The sequence below is a fragment of the Panthera uncia genome, chromosome B1 (genome assembly GCF_023721935.1).
Source record: "Panthera uncia isolate 11264 chromosome B1, Puncia_PCG_1.0, whole genome shotgun sequence".
NCBI classification, from domain to species: domain Eukaryota; kingdom Metazoa; phylum Chordata; class Mammalia; order Carnivora; family Felidae; genus Panthera; species Panthera uncia.
In genome coordinates this window covers 100,320,885-100,341,723 of record NC_064811.1, presented here as the reverse complement: position 1 = coordinate 100,341,723, position 20,839 = coordinate 100,320,885, and the positions used below count along the sequence as shown (strand labels likewise).

Sequence of the window (20,839 nt, the reverse complement as noted above, 5' to 3'; positions counted from 1 at the left end):
AGCTACCAAAGAGGTATCTACATTCAAGCTATATACATTATCTAGGAAGCAACCACTGACACTTTTTTGTTTGCTTGTTTGTTTACTTAAAAACAAATTTGGGAAAGGGCTCTCAAAACTTCACTCTTATTCTATACCATGGTCAAAGACCCACTGTCCTTGGCCGCAGTGACTTTCTCGCCTTGCAAAAAGTCGACTCGGCCACGCTGTCTGAGCAGCTCTGTGAGGCCACGGAGAGAAGAAAGATCCCAGCGACCCCCAAACCAGAGCCTGGGTCAGAGTCCCCAGGCCCTTCCCGCCCGCGAACACAGGGCGGTCCAGCGGCCCTTGGGGAGCCCTCCTCCTGCCGCTTCCAACGCAGCTGCAGCCCGGCCCCACCCCGCGTGCGAGGACTGGGACGAGTGGCGCCCCACGCAGGCGCAGTGAGGCCGGGGAAGGGGCGGGCCCGGTCCCCGTGGCAGGCGGCGGGCGGGGCAGGGCGGGTGGTGTTTCCGTTGCTTGGAGTTGGGCTGCGAGCAGCTTCTTGGAGCCTACTGCGCTTGCATCCCTGCCCTGCCCTGCCCTGCGCGCCGCCGCCCCGCGCTCCGCGGCTTTCCCGGAGGTTCGGAGCACTTGGGTCCCTCTGTCACGCTTGGGTGAGTGCTCGCCCAGCCGGAGTGGGGGCTCCGTCCCGAGAGGCGCGCTGCGGGGAGGGCCGGTCTGCGGCTCGCTGAACCCTCCGTGCCTCTCTTCTCTTGCAGGTTTGCATCACCTTTTCCTGACCTGAGCAGTCGCCATGGCACAGGTAGGGCCTTGCGCCCCCGCGCAGCGCTCGCATTTGCCAACTTCGTAAGCTGTGTCAAGGGAGTTGTAGAATTCGTCTGGAAGCCAAAAAAGTTTAGGAGAAAGCGAAATCTGCCTGGGAGAAATCTGGGACACCTTTCCTGTTTCCTCTCTCGTTGCTTCCCCCCGACCCCTTCGCTGTGCCCCGGCTTATTCCGCGGAGTGCCCGCCGGAACCTGCCCGGTAGCCGCCGGTGGGGCGCTGCCGCGGGTGACGTGGCCGGATTTGTGTGCACTCCCTTTTCGTGAGTGAGTGTGTAAAAGTGCGCCCTCCCAAATCCAAAGAACCGCTAAAATTAGAACCAGAGCAGGAACCAGCGCGTAGCGGTCATGTGAGCCCAACGCCTTTCTTTCCTTGTCTTTCTTTCTTTGCCTGCCTCCCTCCCTTCCCTTAATTTTTTTTCCTTCCTTTCCTTTCGTCCCCTTTCCGTTCCCTGCCGTTTCCTGTATTATTTTAATACAGTGAGTGGGCCTTGGTGTTTTTCCAGTAGAACTCTAGTGAGCTTTTTCCAGTTGCTCGACTCAATTTTATTGTTAGTTGTAGGTAGGATTTTTTTTTTTTTTCATGCAAAAGATTAAACAGAAGAGGTGCTTTTCTTAAGTAAGGAACTCGTGGAACGAGTTCTAAATTGAATTTGCCTTGGGATTGTTTCAGAACTCGATTACCTAGTATTATTAGCCTTTTTTTTTTTTCCCCCCTGTTCTTAACATTTATCAAAATTGCAGGGAAGGGGTGGCTAAGAGGTTGAGCATCCGACTCCTGCTCAGCTCGGGGTCATGATCTCAGGGGATGGTGACTTGCAGACTCATGTGGGGCTCTCTGCTGTCAGTGGGAGCAGGCTTCCTATCCTGTCTCCTCCTCTCTGCCCTTCCCCTCTTCTTGCTCTCTCTCTCTCAAAAATAAATACACATTAAAAAAGTGTAGGAAAGAAAAAAATAGTTTAATTTATACAGCAAACTTTAAAAGATTGACAATCTTTTGTGAATAAAAATTGACAGTTTTTTTGTGAATAAAATATCAGTGCTAACAACTCCACCCCAAAACTGATTTTACAGATCTCAACAATCTAACTGGCTTGTCAGAGCCCAGATCCCTTTTTTTTTTCAAACATTTTTTTAAACAAGTGTTTGCTCAGACAAAGCCCTCTCTTTATACTCTTCATTTATTAAAACACAAAACCAAAAACTCTTATCAAAATTGAATAAGGTTTCACGGTTCTTTCCAAGAGAAAAATGGGAGGATTATGATGACTTGGTAACTTTATTAATTTATACAGTGCTTCCATTCTTACTTCCTCTATTACACTTAAGGAATATTACAATAAACTGAGTCTCCTGTTACTTCAAGTGGAAACTTTGGTTTAGGTTCTTCCCCATATAAAGGATACTTTTATGTGGAACTAACTTTCCTTCATTGAGAATTATTTTTCTTATCTTGATATTGTTGGTGTGGTGATGTAAATGGCGATGAAACAAGCGTCAAAGAATAATTCCCTTTATACTTGCTCATTCGGCTGTTTGTTGAATCTCTTTTGTAAGTTTACCCCGTGATGTCTGAAGTTTTTCAGTCAATTCCTTTAAAATTTTTTTTTTAATGTTTATTTATTTTTGAGAAAGGGACAGAGTGTGAGCGGGGGAGGGGCAGAGAGAGGGAGATACAGAATCAGAAGGAGGCTCCAGGCTCTGAGCTGTCAGTAGAGCCTGACGTGGAGCTTGAACCCACGGACCAACCAGGAGATCATGACCTGAGCTGAAGTCGGACTCTCAACTGACTGAGCCATCCAGGCACCCCTCAATCCCTTTTAATTATGTAGATTCCAGGTAGCATAAAGGAACACATTTTTCCAACTGTGGACATTAATAATTTAAAATAATGAAAAGTATAAAAGCTGCTATACATATATAATCTGGGAGAATGGTGGTTTATATTACAAAGTTATGTGCATAATCTCTATCACAGTATAACACCAGGACTGTTTTCTGTCAAAACCACAGTTTTTGGTCATCGTAAAAGTTATAAGTAGTGTTAAGAAAGCTACAGTGTTGAATTTTGCACTTACTTTGTTATTAGTTATCCTTGGAAACCATGGAAGTAAAGCATTTTGTTAAAATGTTTACTACTAGGATAACGTTTTGTTGTCTTTATACTTATATTTGATGGTGTGCAGAATGCCCACAATAAGAAATTGCACTTTTACTGTCAAAAAAAATTCCCTTGGACCCCAGTGTAATTGTAGGAAGGCTGAAGTAGCTTCAGTGTTAGGTTTCAAACAGTTTCTATGGTAGTAGTTTCGTTGCCTTGTGGTTATGGGAGCCAGAGACCTCTACTCCGTGGCCATCTGTAGAGTAGTGAAATGAGATGCCTGAGACATAGAGGTGTACATTTCAGTACTTTAAAATGTATGCTTAAATATTGTTTCTTATTTATTGAGGAATTAAAATGTCGCCTCCAACAGCAGTTATTCTTCATGTTTATAAGCTGTACCTTCCATACTGGTGTTTTTGTCTTTTTATTTGACCTTGGGACCACCTCCTTGCGAATCAGAGTTTACAGAGATCCAGGAAATCAATTATATAGGTAACTTCTGGGTATGACTGTCCTGCTAAGAATTTAATGAGAAAGCATTGATTAATCTTTGATAGATAATTGGAGTTTCTTTTTTTCTATAAATAAATATTAGGCATACTTTATACTCTTGTGTATATTTATATTAATATTTTTATATCAATGAAAAATTTTAGTTAAATTTTACCCTGATGATGTCAGTCTAGGGGAACAAAGCCATGACAACTATTGTGAACTACATAAAAAGTGATTTAGGGGCACCTGGGTGGCTCAGTGGGTTGGGCGTCTGACTTCGGCTCAGGTCATGATCTCACTGCTCGTGAGTTCGAATCTTGGGTCGGGCTCTGTGCTGATAGCTCAGAGCCTGGAACCTGCTTCCAATTCTGTGTCTCCCTCTCTCTCTGCTCCTCTCCCACTCACACTCTGTCTCTTTCTCTCAAAAATAAATAAACATTAAAAAAATTTTAAAAAAGTGATTTATATTGTCTTGTTGGGTGAATACATTCAGAGCTGGTGGTGTTTGTGGGATAACCACCACTTGAGCTCTGCCCTTCTCTCTCTGGTCCTAGTCCTCATCCGCTAGCATTGAAACATGTGGGAGTCTACCAACTGATTGTCACTATGGAGAGAAGGAGTCTAACATGAGGCTTCCCAGGCTTTCTCAAAGGTAACATAATGATTAACTGTATCTTCTCCATGACATACAAGAAAAATCTGAATTACAAATGTACCTGCATGTAAACAGTTCCTGGACTAGTATATATATATAATATATATTATATATATATTATCTTTGAAATCATTCATTTGAATGGCTTTGGATTTATGTGGCTTAAAACCACAACTTCCATGTTTAGAATAAACCTTGCTAAATAGTAAATTTTTATGATTATTGGACCACTAACATTTTTCTATGCTAAATTTGGGTATAAGCTAGCTCAAGATATTTACTAAGGAATGGCCAAAGAGCTGTTAATTGCCTGAGTTATTTATATATAGTAAAATATTTTTTGAATCCTTTCATCTTTGCAACGGTCAGCTTGTGATTATATAAATGTGAATTTTTAATTAGATTTTAGGGTTATTTACTCAATCTGACTTAACCATATCTTGGGGTGGGTTTCTTAAACTGGACGCTGACCTATTTCTTATTGCTTAACTTGCTCATGCAGGTTTTTAAAATATCACTATTTAGCTACAGCCAAATTATTTCACAGATATTCTAATTTATTTTAGGTACTTAAAAGTACATTCTGTACTTCTATATTCTTTGGTTTCAAAAAATCAAGAGTTGGATGTATTTCAAAGATGAATGATCCATTTAATACATTTTAATTCAAGTCTTTTATATCTCTAATTTTCTTTATGAGAATGCAACTTTAAAAATACATATTTTGGCCAATCTGAACTTAGCTTTATTTATAATGTTAATACAGAATTAATTTAGAGCAGCAGGCATGTCATGAAGCAAAATCAGGCTACATAATTTTTCACTAGAGACTTCATGAACATCAGAGTTCTCTCTCCTATACATATTTAAATTGTGCAAGGTTTGATTATAATTTTTTTTTTTTTTGGTTTGAAATCATTGTACTGTGACAATTTATAAAGAACAGCAGGATCAATGTAAATAAATAGATTTGAGATGAGTTTCATGCTAGAGGGGTCTATCAGATATTGATTGCATCTTTTCCACCATTCATCTTAAAATCAAATCTGTCTGTAGTGATCCCTCTTGGGATCCTAGGTCAGGATTACCTGTTTACTTATGACCTGTACTGCTCTGGGTTAGTGTCTCAGTTCCTGATTCCTTTGTCTGAGAGTGCAATCTTGTTTACATTTTGCATGCTGAGAAGGAACTAGATCCAAAACTGCGTGGCTGCTTTGCAAGCCACTGAGCAATTCATTGGGATTCAGCAAACCTTAATTCCCTTATCTCGATCTGGTACCCCTTGGCTATAGGTGGCAAGCTAGTGACAGTTAGGCAATCTGTGGTAGAAATATAAATATAAATATAAAATGGTAGAAATATAACAATATTGTTACATTATAGATCGATTTCTGAAATAAATTTTATTCAAATAACCTGAATACTATTCTAAAACTTCACAAACACATTAGTTGATCTTTTACAAAAACTTGTGCTCCTAAGGCCTTTGTTTTAAGTGTTTTTTTTTGGACCCAGCCTTTCAATTCAGTAGTTTATATAATATGTAAACCTATATATAATTGATTTATTGGAAATTAATACATATTGCAGTTGGTATCATTTCTTTGAACACCTGTTCCTAACTGTTCTCTTTACTTCCTATTCATGCATGCATTCATGAACGTATGAAAGTTTTGAGTTCCCACTATGCGCCAGGTATCATTAGACACGGGAATTAAAGAGGAAATGGAACGCAAGTTTAGTGAAATAACAGATGCATTGCCAAGTCCATTGTTTGCATTATTTAGTGCTCATAATACTATTTCAGATATAAGTATTACTATTTCACAGAAGAGAAAAATGAGGTTACCTAGCTAGCATTAGTCAGATGGGACAAGGAGGAAAGGCATTATATGTAGAAGCAACAGCAGCAAAAGTAAATGCTTAGGGGTGTAAAGGAGTTTGGCATGGCCAGGAGCAGCAGGCAGTATGGTATTGTTTGAGTGAAGCTGCAGTCAGGTGGGGACATGGAGCCCTGTCTTGGAAACAGATGCCAGAAAGAGCTAAAGAGTAGGAACCATTTGTAGATAAGGAGAGCTGTCAAAAAGTTGTAAGTGGGGGCATGCCATGATTAGATTTACACTTCACAAAAATCACCCTGGTGCCAGTGTGCTGTTTCATTTGAGGGCTGCAGAGACTGCATGGTGTTTCAGGGGGTGAGGGAGGGAATGAGAGAGAAGCTGGATGTTGGAAGATCACTTAGGAATCTGCTGCTATGGTCCCAGTGAAATCTTAAAGACAAACTAGGCAGTGGCTGGGGCTTTAGATAGGGGACTGATGGAGAGAGTTGGCAGATTGGGTGCATGAGTGGGGTGGTAGTAGGTGGTGAAGGGTTTGGTCAGGTCAAGATGAGTGGCTTGCTTCACTGAGTGGTTTGTCTTTTTCTTTGAGGAAGGAATGCAGGTTTGAGGTGCGGGAAAAGATGGAGTTAGTAGTGAATTTGTTGAATTTGAGTTCTTTATAAAACATTTAGGAGATGCTGTCTAGTTAACAGCAGGATATATATGATCTTTAAATCCTCTTTCATTTCTGTAGGTCTTTTATTTATGTACTATTTCTCTCCTATGACTAAAAATGGTTTGAGTCTAACATTTCCTACCTTTGTGTAGGACCAGCCATGTTTATTAGGTTTCTGCCCCTTGTTTAGATACAAAAGGAAATAAAGTTGTGAATCCATGCATACTCTTCTCTAATATGAAAAATCTATAAGCTTATTTTCTGAAGCATTGGTGAATGAATTGGTTAGTGATACAGCTTTTCAAGTACTGTTCACAGAATTCCCAGTTGAACAGTTAGGTAAAATGGAACCCTACATACCCCAAATCAAACGTATACTCATTGGGAGCTAATGCGTTTGCCCACTTCAGCTACCTCAAGGCATCACCATTATTGACAGACAGTTTAGCTTTCCATTTGTTGGTATTTGCCAAGGGAAGCCATTCTTATCTAGGTGGGAAATAGTCATAGTCATGGGAGCATTAAAGAAACAACAAAAACCTAAATCATACTGAAAACCTTTATTTTGTTATGAAAATTTCTTTTCTACCTCTGTGCGTATAACTTAAACTATTTATAGTGATACTTTTTTCCCTTACACTTGATTTTAAGAAAGGGGTCAAAGGTAATGGTCAAAGGCCAATTTGAATTTAAGTCTTTGAATTTAACTTTCACTTTTTTTTATTGTTAAATGTGTATTTATTTATTGAGAGAGTGCTTGCACATGTGTACATAGGGGAGGGGAAGAGAGAGGGAGAAAGAGAATCCCAAGCAGGCTCTGTGCCATCAGTTGGACACTTAACAACTGAGCCACCCAGGCACCCTGAACTTTCACCTTTTTTGATGGAATTGGAGCAAGGCTTAGAATTAGAGCTTGAGATTTTGTTTCTGGCCCCCGATTGTGTTTGTACCTCTTGGAGGTTCTAGTTTGTTTTTGTTTTTGTTTTTTTTTTCTTCTGATATTTACTTTACTTTGCACTTTAGATCCGAATCATGTCTGTCATACTGGTTTTTCCCTTTTTTCTTGCTCATCTCATTTCTTTCTTGGTACGGTGATTTTTAATTTTTTTCTTTGCTCATCAGTGGGACCCATTATCATAGGAAATATTAATGGGCCTGTACAGTGTCCATCAGATAAGGCCTGAACTGCTCTGACTGGGGAGTGAAGGCAGAGTTCTGCCATTTGACTTTCCTTTTCCCCAACATTCTTGGCGGCCTCCAGGGGCTTTTCGTGAAACCTGAGCCTCAGAAGAAATATACTTAAAAATTACTATACAGCTGCTTAGCAGTTGCTCGGTTATAGTGGTGTGCTTCATGGTTTCTTGCTTCCTAATTAGTATTAATGTGGAATGTTGGGTAAGGTGTTTGATTAAGTATTGATAACCCTGAACTGGAAGACAGATTTAAAGAGGGCTTTTAAGTTTTCTTCTGTGCCTTCAGAAAAGCTTCAGTTTAAAATGTTCCAGACAGGTGAATGTTTTCTCATCCTTAAGTTTGAAGTTCTTTCTTTCTTTCTTTTTTTTTTTTTAAACGCTTATTTATTTTGACAGACAGAAAGAGTGTGAGTGGAGGAGGGGCAGAGACAGAAGGAGACACAGAATCTGAAGCAGGCTCTTGGCTCTGAGCTGTCAGCACAGAGCCTAGTGTGGGGCTCGAATCCATGAACCGTGAGATTATGACCTGAGCTGAAATCGGATGCCCAACCGACTAAGCGCCCAGGCGCCCCTAAATTTGAAGTTATTTCTGTGTTGTTTTCCTGTTTCTTTAAATTCTATCTAGAAAAGCAACCCTTCACTTGTGTTTAGGTTTAATTGTATTCATTTTATTTTGGCATGCCTAGTCTTTGAAGGTAAAGAACTTATTCATTTAGAATAAATGCACAAAAAAGCCAACAAAATTATAGAGCTAGAAGAGTGGATAATTTTGAAGGTGAGAGTTAAAAGAGGGAATTATATGTGTTGGCCACGTATCATCTGAGGATATATAATTTCCTTGATCAGGCACTGGTGGCTGGGAGTGAAGGTAATTGAGCACAAGCTGGGGAATGGGTGAAGGGAACAGTACTTACTTATAGTTGGAGTTAACCTGGGTAAGGTATAAATGTTTAACTGGAGGCCAGTGGGTACTAATGGGAAGAAGGAGAAGCCCTCTGATATGAGTCATGGAAAGTCACATTTGCTCAGGATAGACATTTTTGTGTGGGCAGGGATAGAGTTTGGACAGGATGTCCAATAAGCGTTTCTGCCCTTGTGACTCATGTCTGACTCACATCTGGTCCGTTACTACCACTACGTGGCTTTGGCTAGCTTTGACAATGACTCGGATCATGTGGAATATAGCACGTGTTTCCCAATTTCTAGAAAGCTCTCAAAAATACAACCAGCAGTTATTTCTTCATAGTTAGTAGCTGAGATTCTGAGGGTACTCCTCTTCCTTCCATCTTTCACCTCATTTCCTTCAGTCTCAGGGGTCAGATGTATTTTTAAGGCAAATCTCTTTTGTCTCCCCTGTTCTTAACCTATCTACTAGTAACTTCATAGCCTATAAATTGGATAAAATATTATTTAGATGTTTATTTATTTTGAGAGAGAGACAGAGAGAGAATGAGAATATGAATGAGGGAGGGGCAGAGAGAAAGGAAGACCAAGAATCCCAAGCAGGCTCCACGCCGTCAGCACAGAGCCAGATGTGGGGCTCGAACTCAAACTGTGAGATCATGACCGGAGCTGAAATCAGGAGTCAGATGCTTAAGCAACTGAGCCACCCAGGTGATCAGTATTTTTTTTAAAGTGAGTATTTAAAAGCTTGTTTAACAGTATGGAGATTTCTCCAAAAATTAAAAATAGAAATACCCTATGACCTAGCAATTGCACTACTAGGTATTTATCCAAGGGATACAGGTGTGCTGTTTCGAAGGGGCACATGCACCTCAATGTTTATAACAGCACTATCAACAATAGCCAAAGTATGGAAAGAGCCCAAATGTCCATCGATGGATGAATGGATAAGGAAGATGTGGTATGTATATACAATGGAGTATTACTCAGCAATCAAAAAGAATGAAATCTTGCCATTTGCAACTACATGGATGGAACTAGAGGGTATTATGCTAAGTGAAATTAGTCAGAGAAAGACAAATATCATATGACTTCACTCATATGAGGACTTTAAGATACAAAACAGGTGAACATAAGGGAAGGGAAGCAAAAATAATATAAAAACAGGGATGGGGGAAAAACATAAGAGACTTCTAAATATGGAGAACAAACGGTTACTGGAGAGGTTGTGGGGGGGGATGGGCTAAATGAGTAAGGGGCATTAAGGAATCTACTTCTGAAATCATTGTTGCACTATATGCTAACTCGGTTGTAAAATTAAAAAAAAATAAATAAAACATGAAAAAAATATAAAAGCATGTTTAAAAAAACCCCATCATTTGTAAAATTGGAGTTCATGGAGATGCTTTGCCTTACAATTCACTTTTCAGTGTTCTCCAATCAGGCTCTTACTGCCACCAAAGACCTCCTCATTACTAAGTCCAGGGAACCCTTTTCAGTCGCACCACCCGTTTGACTTCCCTGTGGTATTGGACACTGCCTTTTCTTCCTTTCCTCCTAGTACATTTTTCTCATTTGTCTTCTCCATGCCATCACCCTCTTTGGAGATTTTCTTTTTGTCTTTGGGAGGCTAGGCAGCTTCATGATTAGTAGCCCCCAGTCCCATGGCCTGTATTCAAGTACCAGCTCTGGTACTTGCTTCCTGGTCCCTTGGTTGATTCTTTAAGCCTTTCTAAGGTAAAATGAAGTTTCAGTGAGATGATCCGTGTGAAGCTCTGAGCACTGTGCTTGACCCGTTGCTACACTCAGCAGATACTAGCTGCCATTGTGATTGTAGGTGACCTTCCCTTCTCTGCCAGCCCTCCTTTCCACCCCACTAATATTGCTTCTGTGATAGCCTTCTCACACAGCTCCAGTTACCACCAGTGTGCCCTGGTAACTGACAAAGCCTGTTTCTCTTCCAGTATGCCTACTGGGGAGAAATGTAAAACCAGTGATCCTATTCCCTATCCAAGAAAGGAATCATTGCAATTGGTTCCCTTCAGCCTTGATCCTGTTCTGTGTCCACTGCTCCTTCTCATGTCTTTTTCCTTTACATTTCCACTGCTCCTTACTTCGATCAGGTCTTATCTTCTTCCTGTGTTAGTTGTTTTTAAAATAGTGTCCCTATCTCCACTCTCGCACAGTCCATTCTGTTGTTTCCACTGCGGTCCCAGTAATATTACTGTGCAGAATTGATGTTGTTCTTCCCCATGTAGATGTCCTCTGTGATCCTCTATGACTTCCCCTTGCCTACAGGATGAAGTCTGCACTTATTACAGTGGCTTTCCAGCTCCTCCTCACCCCCCACCAAGACCTTCCCCTCATTTGTTTATCTATGTAAACACTTCTTGTTGCAGTCTGTTCAAACTCAACCCTGTGTCCAAAGCACCAGATTTTTTCATTCTTTCATGTTTTCATGCATGCTGGACTACACCTCCCTGTACTTCTCTACTTTCCTGAACCTGCCTTGGAAAATCACAGGCAACTTTCAAGACATTTTTTTGGGAAGTTTTTCTGATTTCTTTGCATCCTTCCCAGCTCAGTCCCTCCTTTATGTGTATATGTACCCTGATGAAACCTGTGTGTGTGTGTACTCAACTGCACTTGTTAATTATGTACCTTTCATTTCCTTTTGATTTTAGAGATCATCACTTTTTCCTAGTGATTAGTACAATACTTGGCATGTGGAAAACATTCAAAGAATGGTTATCGAGTGAATGAATAAACAGACTGGTGAACTAAGTCATCTGTATATCCTAAGTTCTCACCATTGAGAGAACCTGTGGTATTTATTAATTTTTTATGATGATATATTGATGGTGTTTTCATAATCAATTTGAAGTGGTCCCACTAAACAGAGGGAGACTGCAGTTTGACCTGAGAGATATGGCTTTCCCAATCCATGCCAGTTTTGAAGGACCATTTTCTCAAATCTTGATTAATTTCTCTCTCAACCTATTGCTCCTTCTAATTATGTTGAACCATGTGAAATTGTCAGAAATTTTTTTCCTTGTAGGTGATTGTGCTTCCATGCATTCATAATAAAACACGCATGATTATAAACCAGACAAGTATTCTCAACCCCTTCCCCCTTATAACTGATTTTTCCTCAGTTTTAGATAGAACCTTAATAGGAGTTTTGAAGGACTTAAAAAACATTTATTAGTAAAAGTAAATGGTGGCATCCTCCTTTCATCAGAACATAAAAATCTATGACTGAGTATTCATAAAGCCTTCTGATTGTAAAGAACTAGTGCTATTACAATTTTTGAGGGGAAAATACTAAAACATTTTGATGATTAAAAGCACTACACATATGACAAAGTAAGTATAATGGGAAACCTTTTGAAGAATGTCTTCCAGTATACTTTATATATAAAGCTATAAATTTAAAGATTTGGCATATGAATTACCAAACATCTTTTCAGGCTTTACCAGGTTGTCTTAAAATCCCTAAGTAAATATAAAGAAACAGGACTAGGTTTAAAATTATGCAGTAAGAACATTGCTTGGAGTTGAGTGTCTAGGTTAGGACATCAAGTTTTAATGCAGGTTTAGCATGCTTCTCAAACAAAGTGGCAAGAGACTTAACGGAAGGAATCCTGCAAGGAAGTGCCCTCTGAGAATCAAGCAGTATCACTGGGGCTTGATCACTGGGGGCGATGCCCCTGGGAGGAGAGCCTTGGGAGCCAGACTTCCCATTAATGGTATTGCAGGTGGGCCGGGATAGCTCATGTACTGAATTGGTCCTGCTAATCCAAACTGGAAGTGGTCCTCTTCCCATTTCAAATGGGGTTATCAAACGGAAATTTATTTAAAGACTGAGCATGATGTAGAGCAATGGCTTGCTCTGTGTGTCATTTGCTTTGTCATATTAGTCATGCCATGAATAATATCACTGTGTTTCTTGTCTCAGGTTAAGGGCACTGTGACTCCCTTCCCTGGATTTGATGAGCGGGCTGATGCAGAAACTCTTCGGAAGGCCATGAAAGGCCTGGGTAAATTCAACCTTTCTTTTGTTCTTAAAAAAAAACATGACATTTGTTTTTCCAAACAAAAAGTCGCTGATTTACAATAAGATTAATTTTAGAATATTTTTATCTGAAATGTGTAGAAAGAGAAAAGATAGGTGAAAGTAACAAAATAGTATGACTGATATACAATATAATCCATCTCTAGAACTGAACAGAAAGTTAAGTCCAGCCCCTTTGTTTTTCAACTTTTCAGGTTTACCTGGAAGGCAGCTGATTAAGTAGATAAACAGATATTCCTGAGAGTGGTCAGCTCCGCAGGTCTTTGTTTGCTTTGCCCAATCAGCTGTCTGGTTCTGCAGGCTTCTTGTATTCAATTGTCTTCTCTTTCCCTGGACCCTTCTCTAGCTACGTGTAATAAACCTCTCATCTCGAGGATTTCTAGACAGAATTCATCCACCGTCCTCAGCCTCCTTCTGCGCTAGTGTCTGTGTGTGGGGATCTGCCTTCTCCACACTTGGCTTTGACCCCATCACTTCCCATGCTGAACATCTTGTGAGATTTCCTGTCGTAGCAGGATTAGCGTTAGTTTTCTGGCTGTGCAAGGCCTTCCTTAGTATCCCAGCGCACTTTGTTGGACTCAGCTCACATTAGCACTCCTTGTATTATCTGCTATTTGTGAAAGCCCTATGTTCCTACTGCTGAGCTTTTCCGTCATCCTAAAAGCCTATCCTCCTTCCTTACATCACTGCCTGACAAAACCCTTCCATCCTTCAAGACTCTTTAGGGGGTCACCTTCTCCATGAAGCTTTTCCCAAACCTCCTTCCACCTGTCGACTATGAGAACCTCCTTTGAAACCCCATTTAACACCTAGACCTCTCCTGAGGCATTTGTTACATTCTGCCTTAGCTCAAGGTTGTCTCTGCGTTTTCTTTTTTCTTTTTACCCTAAATTAGGACTTGAAACCAGGATCTATTTTCCTCCCCTCTTAATCTCCTGTAACACCCAACAATTGTGCCTTGTGAATAGCCATTATTTGAGTAACTATCTGTTGCAAGAAAACTCAATGCACTAAGTTTTTAACAACTCAGGAGTATTTCCTACTTCACAAAAATGCGTCAAGAATAGGGGGTAGTTTATATTGAAAATATAACATGTTATAAATTATACATTTTATAGTTTAATAAATTATTTAATAAAATCTGTTTTTTGAGGTAAGGAAGTGACGGGGGGGGAGCGGTCACAAAGGTTATTGAGACAGTGGGTATGTGGGAGCCAAGATATAATTTTTGAACATAAATTGCAGGCACCGATGAGGAGAGCATCTTGACTCTGTTGACATCCCGAAGCAATGCTCAACGTCAGGAAATCGCCACAGCTTTTAAAACTCTGTTTGGCAGGGTAAGACTGCACTTCATCCTAAGTTAGAATGTAGAGCCCCTCTATGATTTTAAGACTAGTTTGAACTCTATTAGTATTCTTTTGTTAACATCATTTTGTTATTCTGACTTTACTATTCCCTTTTTTTTTTTAGTTTCTTAATATCAGCTGTTGGTTTACAGTGCTCACCCAACTTATCCTCATAACTGTTTTTCCTTGCTTGATGCAAGGCAAGTGCCCCACGATCCTAAGGTGATAGCTGCCTCTATCCTTCTCTGCTTCCCCCCTGAGGACTGTCTTATTATCTAGTTTCTAGGTGTGAACCTGTATTACAGTGTTTTGTTGTGACACGGTCACAGTCTCAGTTCCCTTTTGGAGTGGTATCTTAATAAACGAGCTTCTAATTCATTGATTTAAATGCTCTTATTTGATTAACAATTTAACATAAAAATCACATTTGTTATTTAAATGAATTATTGCCTATTTAAACACAGTTCTGTTATTCTGCAAATTTGTGTTCATCATTTCATTGCAAAATAAATGCAAAGCACACACACAAAAAGTATTCTAAATATAATTTCTAGTTGCCTGTGTGCTGACACTGAAATGGGTAGGGACTACTGCTTTTGTTTTCATCATTATATACACAGTTTCTCCATAGTAGCAGCTGTCTCTCAGTGGTCAGGAGCATAATTGTAAACATAATTCCTTATGTATTAAAATATTATTTGATACTGAGAGAAAAAATTGTTTTGTATAGTTATGATAAGCCAGATTTTGTCATTTGTAAAAATGCATTTATGATTTTATTTTGGGGAAATGGTTTTTAAAGATACACATTTCTCAGAACATTTTAAAAATATCTCTAACCTACTTTTTAAGAGTTTTCATTTTTTAACTATTGATGTTAAGAAAAACATCTCATAAGAACAAATGCCTTGATACAGAAGTGGCTTTGCTTTAGCATAAGCTTTAGATCAGAGGTCAAAGGTGCATATTCAAAACTATGGGGATTTGTTTAACTCATGCCTTTTTCTACTTGGAGATGGCAATATAAACAATTCATTACAGCAAAGGGCTACGTTTTATATTTAAGAAGAATCTCCTTAAAATTTCTGCCTGTTTAGCACATTTGTATTTTCTGTGACTTAGGATCTTCTGGATGACCTGAAATCAGAACTGACTGGAAAATTTGAAAAATTAATCGTGGCTCTGATGAAACCCTCTCGGCTTTATGATGCCTATGAACTAAAGCATGCTCTTAAGGTAAAACGTTTACTGAGAGGGACATTCCTGTCATGAATAATATTATTTTGTGTTGGTAATTACATTTATAATTTTTTGAGTTATTTCTGTGAGGGTTTCTTGGGGGACAAAATTGTGTAGGAGGCAATAAGAAGAAAAGGAGGGAGAAAATTACAAGTGCATCATTTAATCTTTTTGTATAGTTAACTCAGTAGTAGTGGTTATTTAAAATTTTAATATTTTTGTAGCTTTTTATATTTTCATGCCTGTTTTCTGATTTTGAGATGTGTTTTAAAAATTTCTGATTATGAAATAACAATGTTGTTAATGATTTTAGGTTAAAAAAAATAAAGCTACAGAGCAAATTTTCATATAGGAAAGATTTTCTAATACCCTTTCCTTCTTTCCTGTAGTACTTCTAAATACTAAAATAGGATAATACTAAAATAGTGGCTGGTAAACTTGTTATAATTTCATTGTAGCAAATAACTAAATGTGTATTCCCTTGACTGATGTTTGGAATATTGTATAAATACGATTACATTAAAACCTTTGTTTAGATCTTTGGGGCAGGAAATAGTACAATTGGTAGTAGGTTTTGAATGGGCAAAGTGAGATTTAACAACAAGGAGATAATGTAGCACAGGGATTCTTACTTATGGAGTGGAAGAAAGAGGGGGCTTATGAAGTTAGGAGGCTTTCTGTGCTTTATCTCTTTGTTTTTCTATAGTACTTCTTTTGGAATAAACAAAATCTCAAGTTATTGAAAAAGGGACTTTTTGCAGAGTACTTCTGAAATCTCAGCAGTAATTGAAATTCTGCCAGAGCATAAACGTAGATTTTTCAGTGCTTGGTTTTTGGGAAAGAAACAGATATAAAGAGAGTAAGACTTAAATATGTTATCTTTTAAAATTAAGTTCAGCTCTATTGTTGCCTGTATCTTCTAATTTAGATATGACTTTTATAATCAGAAAAAGGAAAACCAACTAAAATTAGAGTTGACTTTTGAACAACACAGGTTTGAACTGTGTATACATTGATTTGTTATAGTACAGTATGGCTAATGCATTTTCTCTGCCTTATGATTTTTCTTAATAACATTTCTTTTCTCTAGCTTACTTTATTGTAATAATATAATATATAATACATATAGCATACCGAATATGTGCTAATTGACTCTATGTTATCAGCAGGGTTTCCAGTGAACAGTAGGCTACTAAGTTACGTTTTTGGAGAGTCAAAAGTTATACACAGATTTTTGACTTGGGGGTGGGGTCATTGCCCCTAGCCCCCACATTGTTCAAAGGTCAACTGTATTTTCCTAAAATCCAGAAAGCACATTTTAATTCTTTTGTACTGATCTAGTTCCTAATAACTAAGCAATGCTACATTTATTATTTCCTTTTGTACAGAATTTCCCTTTGGAAATTCCACTGAGAATTTAATTTGAGGTAGAGGGTTTATGTTTTGAGGTACAGATTGTTTAAGTATCACTGCTCCTCCTTGTAAATTTATGTAGAGTTTTCATTTTTACTATTTTAGTCTTTTTAATTTCATGTTCATCCGCATGTGCTTTTAAACTATTTGGAGTGAAACTGATACGATTATGAGTTTGTAGAATCTGTTACATGTCATATATCACACACACACACACATGCAATAACCATTGTTTTTCATTAGACCAAAAAGGAAAAACGTGTCTTTGGAGAAAAAATTAATTTGAAATTTTTTCTTTCTATAACTAATAGAACTTGTATACAGAGAAGTGAATATGATATTGGATAGTTTATATGTTATATTTATGTAATTATGCAATTTGGGTAACATCTATTCTAGAAAATAAATTTCTTTCATCTTATTAACATATTTTCTCTATTAAAAATAAATTTCCAAACAGGGAGCTGGGACAAATGAAAAGGTACTGACAGAAATTATTGCTTCGAGGACACCTGAAGAACTGAGAGCCATAAAACAAGTCTATGAAGAAGGTAAGTGTTTTGAATGTTATTTCCTCTTCATCTCCACTGTCATTTTTTCACTTTTCTAAAGTGAGCACAGTTCTTCACAATTACAGGAGGCAGGCCATACATGATTGCTAGAGGAATGGGTGCGTGAATGAATGACTGAGCAACAATTCAAGATAGTTTTCTTCTTCAGTGAAGAAAAGACTGCTTTTTACTATACCTGTATTTGTTTTGGTACTTAGGAGAATCTTCTGACGAAGATGGAAGTTTACTTTTACTTTGAACTTGCAACTAGCGTAGAGACCTACAGTTTGCTTTTCTTTTACATTAACTTCAGGATGGATGTGGGTTTGCTTCCTGGAGAAAATTAGTTTTAAGTTACTGGAAGTTAAGAGTTCTCTAAAAGGCCCTTTTGGAATTTTGGAAAAGAAACTGTGTCCAAATTGGAATTGATGAAAATGTTTGAGTAAACGTGTCATTTTAGCTAATGGTAATGCTTGAATACTCTGCATTTTAATTTTTTGCCTTGGTGTACCTTACTTTTTGTGTGTGAAAAAATAATCTGTATTTCAATCTGAATGTGAATGGAACCAAGAAAATGAAATAAAAAGTGAAGGTAGAGTGTTCTTTTCTCATCTCCTCAAAGTTTCTGTATCAGACTCTTTGTCCTGACTGAGCAGGAGCAGACTATCCAGATGGTCAGCCTAGTCAACAGACCAACAAGATGAATGCCTTCAGCTACGAAAATGGGTCCCTATCTTGGAATTAGTTTATTAATCTTGGAAATTATGTTGTAACTCAACAAGTCAGAACAGTGTGAAATTTATAGCAACTGAGTAGTTACCTATTCAGTGCTGGATATTTCTTTCCTGCTTCTCTTTTTACAGTTGGATAGGTCCCAACCACTAAGGCAGAGGGGATACATGTATCTTAATAGCAGAAAATCACATTTGAGGGTTTTTTTTTTTTAATGTTTTATTATTTATTTTTGAGAGAGACAGAGTGAGCAGAGGAGGGGCAGAGAGAGAGGGAGACACAGAATCTGAAGCAGGCTCCAGGCTCTGAGCTGTTGGCACAGAGCCTGTCGCAGGGCTTGAACTCACAGCTGTGAGATCATGACCTGAGCTGAAGTCAGATGCTTAACTGACTGAGCCACCCAAGCACCCCTAGAGCTTTTAGACCTTTAGAAATAGTGCCAAGCTTTTAACGTTTGTCTGCTTTCAGATAATGATTAAGTATTTAAGTGTCTTTGAGCTGCCTTCAATAGCAGCTGTTTGAAAGTTAGTGAAAAGGGCTTGTAGACTTTTGTAGATACCAGTTCTCCTCGTTACTATGGCATTATGTTAAATAACTGGAAATAGAGGCAGGAAGGGGCATGTTTTAAAATATCACTGCTATTAACTTTATTTGTTATAGAGGAAAAATATCTTATTAGGGGAAAGAATGGCCATGCCAGAAGAAAAAAAAAACAAACTCAGAATTTTAGATTATAGAAGAGCTTCTTTGGAAACTAATTATGTAAAACATTTGAAAGAAAGCAATACAAAGTTTAAAATTATGATCAGTTGTGTTTTGGAGGCTTTCCTGTACCATCGCTTGTCTACATAACTGCATTGGTTGAGAGCATTTCTAAATGGCTGAGTCATGGATTTTAGCTTGAATCGAGAACTTTTGGGAGACTTTAATTTGTTTTCTACCAGCCACTCCTAAAGCATTTGCCTTTAGTCTTTAGAGCACTCAGAGGTGGAGTAGAGAACATTTATACTAATCAAGTATTTCTTTCTTTATGTCTCTTCTATTTGATTAATGGGGCAGGATATCTTTTTTTAGTTGAAAGAAGCTATAAATAAGTATGAAATAATTCTGTTGCAGAATATGGCTCAAGCCTGGAAGATGACGTGGTTGGGGATACATCAGGGTACTACCAGAGGATGTTGGTGGTTCTCCTTCAGGTATTGGGTGGAGAATATTTTACAGTTTGATTAAAAAATCTGAAGCTGGACTGGTCTGAATCTAGTTAAATAGATTTCTAGTACTTGCTTGCCTGTGTTTGTGTTTCACAGTATCTGACCTAAACTTTTAATAGCTAGCTAACTTACAGGTTTGTTTGTTTGTTTGCTTTTTTAAGTTATCACTATTCTCTTTCATTCATAGGATTTAAAATCAAGAGGGTCAAATTGGTTTTAGACACTGCTGTGTGATGAGTGAAATATTGTAAATTGCTATCTTAAAATCATATTATTCCTAAGAGAAGGAGCTTTGTGTGCACAACCATCAGGTGGAATCAATTTGCCTTTTGAATAAAAATGCTCATGTAATTCAATAATGTGGTATTATCTCTTAAAGGCTAATAGAGACCCTGATGCTAGAATTGATGAAGCACAAGTTGAACAAGATGCTCAGGTGAGATGTGATATGTGGTGACTTTATAATGGCATATAAATGAAAAAAGAATCCATGCTAATGGAAAATCATAATATATATTGTGATAGCATCTAAAATAATCTTATTTATGGGCCCTATATAAATCATAAGACCCATGTAAGTATATTTCTCTGATTTTGATCTGGCCAGTAAAATATTTTGTCCCCAAACTGAAATGAAATAAAATGAATTACACATAGTGAATTTCACCTAGATATGGTATTTTTTGTGTGATTATGGAAATTCACAAAATAGATAATTTTACCAAAAAGCACAGGTATTATTGATTCCACTGCCAGTGAGGCAGTAGGTGTCTTGACAGGAGAGGATAAAAAAGAGAAAATAAGGTGTTTTAGTGATAAATGGTTTCTGAATACATAGATTACAAGTTATTGTAGTACTTGGGAATTCACCCACCTTTCTTTTGATAGAATTCTGAATAGGATTGTTGTCTTGTCAGCTGCTTTTTAGTGACTCCCAAATGAAATTCTATACTCAAATGGCTTTTAAACCCCAGTATAGTCTTACTGTGGTTAATAAGTAATCAAACAAACTGATGGTAACCTGAGGGGAGGTGAATGGGAGGGTGGGAGGATGGGTGAAATAGGTGAAGGGGATTAAAGAGTATACTTATCATGATGAGCACTGAGTAATATATAGGATTATTGAATCACTATATTGTACACCTGAAACTGATATAACACTGCATGATAACTATACTGGAATTAAAATAAAAAACTTTAAAAAAACATAAGTAATTAAATGTAGGAAATAGTGTTAGGAAATTTTTGAAACATGAGACTAGAAAACTGGAAATTGGTAATGAAAGAATTATTTGCATTCCTAGAATCATATACCATAGTCCTGTCTCTCTGGTCACATGTTTCAATATACAATTCTGATTGTTGGTCCTACACCACTGAAAAAGGAAGGGTCATATTCACTCCTCCAGTTGACTTCTCTATGAAACAACCATTGGATGTGTAATCTGACTTTGGTAATGGGAAAGAGAAGGCGTTAGTATTCTTTTGGGTGGGTTGATTTTGTAATGGCTATGGAATGTTAGCATCTTTTTGTCTAGCTGGAAACAGAAGGAAAGCAAATGATCATTTACTGAGGACTGTCTATGCAGTATTTGATGCTTCTCTTACTGTCTGTCCTCC

The 20,839-nt window shown here is 38.1% G+C and overlaps 1 protein-coding gene across 1 annotated transcript in view; it reads left to right on the top strand.

Moving 5' to 3' along the window:
- The first annotated feature begins 476 nt into the window (after positions 1-476).
- ANXA5 (annexin A5) overlaps positions 477-20,839 on the top strand; it is a 30,112-nt gene continuing 9,749 nt past the window's right edge. The window contains exons 1-8 of the mRNA XM_049631118.1: positions 477-635; positions 741-784; positions 12,608-12,689; positions 13,970-14,064; positions 15,196-15,309; positions 17,186-17,276; positions 19,125-19,204; positions 19,599-19,655. Coding sequence (XP_049487075.1) covers positions 776-784; positions 12,608-12,689; positions 13,970-14,064; positions 15,196-15,309; positions 17,186-17,276; positions 19,125-19,204; positions 19,599-19,655 — 528 coding nt within the window. The 5' untranslated portion in view covers positions 477-635; positions 741-775. The remainder of the gene's footprint in view (positions 636-740; positions 785-12,607; positions 12,690-13,969; positions 14,065-15,195; positions 15,310-17,185; positions 17,277-19,124; positions 19,205-19,598; positions 19,656-20,839) is intronic.